This window comes from Triticum aestivum, chromosome 3A, assembly GCF_018294505.1.
Source record: "Triticum aestivum cultivar Chinese Spring chromosome 3A, IWGSC CS RefSeq v2.1, whole genome shotgun sequence".
NCBI lineage: Eukaryota > Viridiplantae > Streptophyta > Magnoliopsida > Poales > Poaceae > Triticum > Triticum aestivum.
In genome coordinates, this window is record NC_057800.1 from 789339 (window position 1) to 797262 (window position 7924).

General features: G+C 51.6%; 1 protein-coding gene across 1 annotated transcript; it reads left to right on the plus strand.

The window, feature by feature from the left end:
- Positions 1-203: 203 nt before the first annotated feature.
- On the plus strand, positions 204-2722 carry LOC123057397 (transcription factor bHLH162-like). The gene is made up of 3 exons (XM_044480392.1): positions 204-377; positions 1680-2072; positions 2657-2722. The coding sequence occupies exons 1-3, from the start codon at positions 204-206 to the stop codon at positions 2720-2722; spliced, it is 633 nt and encodes a 210-aa protein (XP_044336327.1).
- The last annotated feature ends 5202 nt before the right edge of the window (positions 2723-7924 follow it).

Genomic DNA, 7924 nt, shown 5'->3' on the forward strand with positions numbered 1-7924 from the left:
TTTAAGCCACGCCACTCCATTCCTCCTACCACCTCTCATCATTTGGAATTCTTCATCTCCTACCACTGGCTGCTCCAAGAAAAACAAAACACCCACTCCAGCCTGCTTGTGGTCATACACTCAGTCTGGTTGCATTTCGACCTAGACCACCAGAGCGGCCGGCTGCTAGCAGATCCGGGATTCCTTGTGCGTGAGAGTTCGAGATGGAGGTGCGGGCGCATGAGGCGACTGGCCGGAACAGGGGAAGGACGAGCGGCGGCACGACGGCGGCAAGGGTGGTGGAGAGGAAGGAGGCGGAGAGGGAGAGGAGGCAGCACATGAAGGCGCTCTGCGCCAAGCTCGCCTCCCTCATCCCAAAAGAACACTTCGCCAACCCTGTAAGACCACAAACACCCCATATGTTGTTACAATTCGTTTCCATTTTAATTGGATAATGTGATACTTAGCTGCTTCTCTCTATACATGCTAATCCATTTGGGCCAGAAAAAAGGAAGAAGGTGAGCACGTTTAGTTGCTCTGAATTCTTTTAGCGGCAACTTATAATTAGTAAACAGAGTATATTGGCATTTCAAATTGTCACTCTAACTAATTCAGTATCCACCAGTATCCAATAGTACTAGTGATTAAGTACAGTCCTTCTCATTACACATGAAATATACGATGGGCCAGAGTAATTGAGTATTACTTACGGCCGGGCGTTTAGTTCTGTTGGGATGTGTTGCTTTCCTCATAAACAGTGATGACGTAGGTACCTACGACCTATTAATTACTCTATTTTGTAAGCCGTAATTCTTTTTTTGTTGTTGAGATGGACAGCTGAAATTAGCCGATCAACTGGTACATTCTTCCTTATTTTGACCTCACGTCCAGGTGTACATATATACTAGCATTGAAACATAGAAATCGTTAACCTCGCCTCTAGTTCATTGTTCTGACATATTCTGAATATACAGCCCCATGTTTCCAGGAACTACCAAGCTAGTGTCAAGTTTGAAAGGCCGAGCTAACAATAAATTGATATAGTACATACCTCAAATCTTGCAATAAATTCGATCGCGATAATTTCAAATTGTAAAGAGGAAGCAAATATCCCTCTGTTTTAAATTACTATCAGGGTCACAACTGGAACTCAGAGATGAGGGGTGAGACGGACTAGATAGCTAGAAATATGATAAAAATATATCAGGTAGCAAGTACAACTTCGATGAAGATAGTATGAAGTAGGATTTTTGAGAAATAGAAAAATTAACTCCTGGACTAAGAACCAACTAAGGTTGAAACATTGTTATTTTACCGAAGGATGTACGCAGGATGAAAGTATCACACAATAAGTGAATCTCAAGTTATAAGCAAGAATGACTTGTAGGTACGTGCAAACATTTAGGTGGCACACATAAATAAGAGATAAATAATTGGCTTATCAAAGACTCTGTCAAAAGTCTGAAGAAAATCCAGGGTTAGTTTTACAGGAGATGATTTGATAATATAATTTCCAAACTCAGAATATCTATTATGTGTGGTTATGTGCATTCACGATGCATAGATACGGGAAAATATAGCTCTTCCATTATCAAAAGATAATGACTTATCTTAGCAACAAAAATTAATGTCCATTTGATATTTTTTATAGTTTGTTCTCAAAATTTCCTAACATTGGTACACCTTAAATGGGTATATAGGATACAATGACCCAGCTAGGCAGCCTAGACGAGGCTGCGTCATACATCAAGAAGCTCAAGGAGAGGGTTGATGAGCTGCGGCATAGGAGGAGCTCTGCGCAAGCAATGGCTGCCACAAGAGGGGCTAGTGGCGCCTCAATACCAGCCACCACCCCTACCACGAGAGGCGGTGCGGGGTCACCAGAAGGAGAGAAACATTGGGAGGAGTCTGCACCGGTGGTGGAGGTGCGGCAACACGACGTTACGAGCATGCATGTGGTGCTGGTATGCAGCACACAGAGGCCTATAATGCTCCACGAGGTGATCAGAATCCTCGAGGAAGAAGGAGCCGATGTCGTCAATGCCAATCACTCCGTTGCTGGTGACAAAATCTTCTACACCATAAACTCCCGAGTACGTACACATATAGGTATAGCGTTTGATATCTACAAAAGAAAATATAACCTATGTTTTTTTATGTATAAGCACACATGAGTCCGAATATTCATTTTGGATCATAACCATTTAGTTTATGTGTCCATACTTATTGGAGGGTTTTAGGTTTGTTCCTAGTGTATGCATTAAACTGAATCAACAGCCAAACAATTGGAAGTAAATTAATGGTATATATACATGTGAAAGGCACAAAAGGGAAGATGAAAGCGATGCATGTACAAGTTTGTGCAAAATGTGGAACTGTAGATTCCTCTCTATGTAGAAAGAGACAAAATTGGGGAAAGCTAGCCCAAAAAGTTTGAAAGTGACCTTAGGCATACACATGTGCAATAAAAAAAATTAGTTTCTTTCTTTTCTTTTCCTCCCTCTCCAACCGCTAGTATTTATGTATTAATGAACCGTGACTGGAAAATGATTTTAGTTGCATGGTGAAGGACTTCTTTCCATGTAAATATTAAACTTATTTGTTATCTACCTTTTCCATGAAATTAACATGAGTTATTTAATTACATCAATTAATTTCGTCTCTCTATCTTATGTAGGCCTTAAGCTCGAGAATTGGCATAGATGTTTCAAGTGTTTCTGAACGGCTGAGGGCATTGGTATGATAGTAAATTAATTTGTGTAAAATACATATATATCACACAATTATATAGAAAGAGAAAAAAACCCAAAGTTGGTAAATATGTCTAGTTATTAACTGCTAGAAGAAGGGGATGGAAACACCCTTCATTAATTATATATATATATATAGTCACGCTATTCGTCACCCTGGGTGAGGAATAGTTATTCTTCACCCCCTCTATTTTACTATCAATGCACCGTAATTTTACGTTCCATAAGTTTTGTCTTATTTCCGACGCAAAAAGAGACCGTAAGAAAATAAATAATCACCGTAAAAAATATTTTATGTTATGTAAAATTACAAACATAAAAACATAGTCTAAAATACACATAAACTGGAATTTTTCTTGTCTTATGACCTATATTTTAATTTTCTTACGTTAAATTTTACGTAGTGAATCAATAGAAATGTAACTATTTGAATTCCAAACGTAATTTAACTATGAAATGATCGTAAGATTAACTCGGGTGAAGAATAACTTATTCTGCACCCTAGGTGATGAATATTAACTTAATTTCGCCATCCCCCTTCCTCAGCCCTCTAAACTTCTTGGCCGCCATGGCGCCCAAATCCGTCAAGGGCAAGGGGGTGGCTAAGGGCGCTGGGACTGTGGAGCCGCCGGAGAGCGCGCTGTCGGGGGACCGGACGAAGTCCGCCTTTTTCTTCCCCTCGACGGTTGATGTTCATGAGCTCCGGGCCTCCTTCAGGCCCCTACGGGGAGCGAAGACGGGGGGAGAGAATTCGGGACACCCGGCGACGCGCGTCATTCCTGCTGCTTGCGCCGATCCTGCTCCAAATCGGTATCCCTTTTTCGTCGATTATCTTTCTTGAGGGTTATGTTCCCCTTTCTCCGATTTCTTCTGCGACATTATGCACACCTTCGGCTTTCGCCTCTTGGATTTTACTCCGAATGCGGTGGCGTGCATGGCTTTCTTCGCGCATCTTTGCGAAGGCTTTGCCGGGGTGCAGCCCAACACGGCGCTCTTCCGCCATTATTTCTTCCCTCGAATCCAGCTGGGAGGTGCCGTCTCTAGTTGCGTCACCTGGATCCCAAGATCCAAGGGGGCGTACCCGGACGGTGCCGTGAAGGAGAGGTGGGAGGAATGGCGCGGCCGGTGGTGCTGGATTGAGGATGAAGACCCGCCAGAATTCTGCAAGGTCCGCCGAGTGCCGCTGGTCCGTGGCAGCGATTGGAGCAATGTCGACACCGCAGACGGGAGGCTCACTGTTGCCACTACTAGGATTCTCCGGCTCACCCGGGCCAGACTCACCCTTGAGATGATCGGGGCGGACTTCATTCGCCGCCGGATCGCCCCGTTGCACAACAAGGGGAGGCCAGCTTGGCTCTTTACGAATCCGGCTGACATTATGCGACTCCGCCCCGGCCTCGATCACAACTTCACAGTGATGGCGCATGCCCACTTCTGCCAGCGGCTTTTCCAACTTGATGTGGGTCGCGATGGCGAGGTCGAACGGACCGGCAAGGCCGCGAGGGCTGCCGCAAAGGTTGGCAAGGCCCTCAAGGGGCCGTTTTTCAAGCTGCCAGCGGGGGTGGTCCCGTTGTGCAACAATTCACGTCGGTCCGAGATCATTGCCATGATGCCGGACTGTAATGCGCACGGCCCTGTCCCGAGCTGGAAGGAGCCGAAGGACGCGGATGTGCAGCAATTCTTTGACACCCTGATTGAGGTACATGTCAATGCTGACGCCGAGCGGTGGCTTGTCATGGACACCACCCAGGCAGAGCTGGACTACATCGCCACTAGGGCGAGGGAGGCGCAGCTCGCCATGGAGGCCGGCAGTACCGGGGGCGTGGAGGACAAGGCCGCAACGACTGCGGAGGAAGAACAGCTCACCCGATGGGCGGCAGCCACCGAGGAGGTCAGCAGCACCGACACTGGAGCTCCGCTTGTCGAAGACGCGGCCGACGAGTCATCGTCGGAGGAGGACGTGGCGGCGGGCTCGACGCCAACCAGGGGAAGAGGGCGAGTCCTACGGCGGGCTGGCTCCGGCGAGCCGGTCCGGCCCGGCAGGGCTACGCGGCCTCAATTGGCCTTGGAGGGGTCTGAGCGTCACACGAGGGCCACGGCAGCCAAGAGGCTGACGAAGGCCGCTGAGAAGAAGAAGACAACAGCCCCTTCCTCATCTGGGCGCGCACAAACCCCGCCGTCTTTGCCTCCTCCGGCAGATGTCGACTCGGATGTTGACGCGGAGGTCGCTTTTGATCTCGGGCCTCTCAGCCAGAAGAGGAAAAGGAAAGTGGTGGAGGAAGAGGAGATGGGTGACGAGTAAGTACTCCGTCCCTTACTGCCATTTCCATTCCCCTGAATTAAGTCACTTATCTTGATCCGTTTTTTCTTTTGCAGGGATGCAGAGACGTTGGCCCGGAGGGTGAAGAGGGCCAAGGCCTTGGCGGGCGGCCAGCCCCCGACTAGTGCTTCAAAGTCGCCACTGGTGGTGCTGAGCAGCCCGGACAGTAGCCCCCAGCACAGCCCCCAGCGTAAGTTCATCACCCTCCTCTTATCGACACGTGTGGTAGGCGTTCGATGCTATGGTGTTGACCTTGTCGGGTTTGCAGGAGGGGAGCGGTAGCAGGAGGAGCCGCAGAGGGCTACCCCCAACACACCACCCCCATCGACTACGTCGCCGCGAGGGGCGTCCCCGGCAAGGGCATCAAGCACGGAGCCCACACCCATGGAGGAAGAGGGGAACTTGGGCGCTGGTGACTCTGCCACGGCGCCGAATGCTGGCGGGAAGGGGACTTCTGCTTCACAGCCTGGCACTGGTGAGTCGCCTGTCCTCCGTCTCTGTTTTTCCCTTATTCTTTTTCTTGGCTTCAATGCTCCCATTACTACCCAGACCCTCCTTCAATAGGTATGGAGGATGTGGATACTGTTGTTGGGAATATTGCTGAGGAGGCCGCGGCGGAGGCCGACAGGATTGCCGCCGAGGAGGCCGCCAGGGATGCCGATGAGGTCGCCGCTGATGAGGCCGCCAAGGATGCTGCCGAGGACACCACTGCGGGGGCCGCCTAGGCGACCGGCGAGGCTTCTTCCGAGGGCGCCAACAGTGGGCCTGCCGGGGAAGCCGGCAAGGCCACTGCCGAGGAAGAGGTGGTTGATGATCAGCCTCCCTCCTCCTCAACCTCGAGCCCTGGCAGATATCTGAAGGTGGGCGACGATCTTTTCGTCCATCTCCCAGGGGCGTCAAGTTCCCGAGCGCCCGCCGAAGGGGAAGTCTTTGACGGCGAGGTGCTTGCCGCCACCGGGCTCGAGGTTGTCGATGAGCCGGGCGTTGGCGGTGATGGTTCTCCAGAAGAGCAGCTTTTCCGCGCTATGGGGGCCAACTTCCGAAAACTCCAGGCGCTCTACCGTGTCCGTCTGGACAAGGTTAAGTCCAGGACGGCAACGGTGGACCAGGCGGAGGTGGATTTCAAGGCGCGCGTTGCTGAGACGCAGACCTGGTTTAACCACACTCGCGAGGAGCAGAGGGCCTTTCAGGAGGAATTGGCCAAGCGCAATGTCGAGCTCACCATGAAGATGGCTGACATCGAGAAGGCCCAGGAAAAGGCGGCGAACTTGGCTGCCGCGGCCGAGGCCGTCCGGAACCAGCATCAAGCCGCACTGGATTCCCAGGAAGAGGGCCTCGCCATGCGTGAGGCGAAGCTTGCCGCAGCGCTCCGTGGCAAGGATGAGGAGCTCGAGGCCCTTGTCGCGCGGCGGACTCGCGAGCTGGAGCAGAGGCACAAGGAGGCGCTCGATGCCCAGGCTCTGGCCCATGCTGGCAAAGTAAGGGAGTTGGAGGTGGAGCAGGACAAGCTGAAGGAGCAGTCCCTCAAGATGTCCAATGAGAAGAGCACGCTCAACAGCGCCTTGGCGGAGGCGCAAGGAGTGGTCATCAGCAGGACTGGGGAGCTCTTCGAAGCGCAAAACTCCGTGAGAGATCTCAAGCTGAAGCTGGAGGATCTCGAGAATATGTTGTCGGAGAGCAGGGATCGGGAGGAGACCTTGACCAGGAGTCTGGAGGAGGAGAAGCAGCTGCAGGCGAACGAGGCCGCCTCCCACCAGGAATATGTGGCGGGCGAGAACAGATGGATCAGCCGTCTGGAGGACGTCGCCGGCAGGGTCACCTCGCAGTTGGCCACCATGGGGATGCCAAATGTGAGGTACGCCCCTGAGCGCAGCGGGACCGTCAACACCAAGCTGACCCAGTTCTTCGAGGGCGTCCTTGGAGCCTTGGCTTATCTTCACTCCAACCGAGCGGCCACGTTGGCCGGGGAAGCCCGGCGACTTTGCCGGGGGGTCATGACCAAGGTCCTCACCAAGATGGCGTAGTGGAATCCCGACCTCGACTTCGATGCCGCGATGGATAGCTTGCCAGATGGTACTGACCTCACGGTGCTCAAGGAGCGCATCAAGCCCGTCATCAGCAGCATCGACGAAATCAAGAGGGTGGAAGGCCAACGCCGGGATTAGGCATCCCATTCTTCACCTCCGCTGCAGGTTCACGACCAAGACAAATTTCATCTTTAGTTAGAACCGCAGCAATGATGTGATGTAATATAACTTTGCAGTACTTCTAATTTCATGCACGTTATTTCCCCGTTCAATTCCTCTTTGTATGCGCGCCCTACGTCGATTGGGTAGGCTCGCCGGCGCGGAAGCCCCTAGCGGTGTTTTGGGGACGGATCCCCATGGGCCTACTGGGTATGCGTGCTGCCGGACGAGCCACCTTTCCATTCTGAACGCGGCCGCTCGAACTATCGAGCTTGACTCGAGTCAGAATTGAGAGTGTTGTTGATCGCGGAAGGCTACTCTGCTATTCTTGACACAGCCGCTTCAGCTGTTGAGCGGACTCGAAACAGAGCAAGGGCATTGCCGATCGTGGGAGAGCCCCCTGGCATGCAGGTTTCTCATACAAAGGCGTGACATCTCCGGGGGGGAATAACCTCATATAAAAAGGATAGAACAAATAAGGGTTCAGTGCAACTTAGCTTCTGTTTGCAATCGCTTGAGTGCCGATCTTCTGGCCTCCTTTCTTCTCCAAGGGTCACGAAGATGAAGGAGTGCCGGGCTAACTGCTAAAGCCGATTCTCACAACTGCGTTCCCCTACCTGGCGCGCCAAAGATGTCGGTGGGAACGACACCTATGGGATCACAAGAATCCCTACTGTGGTTAGTGGGGC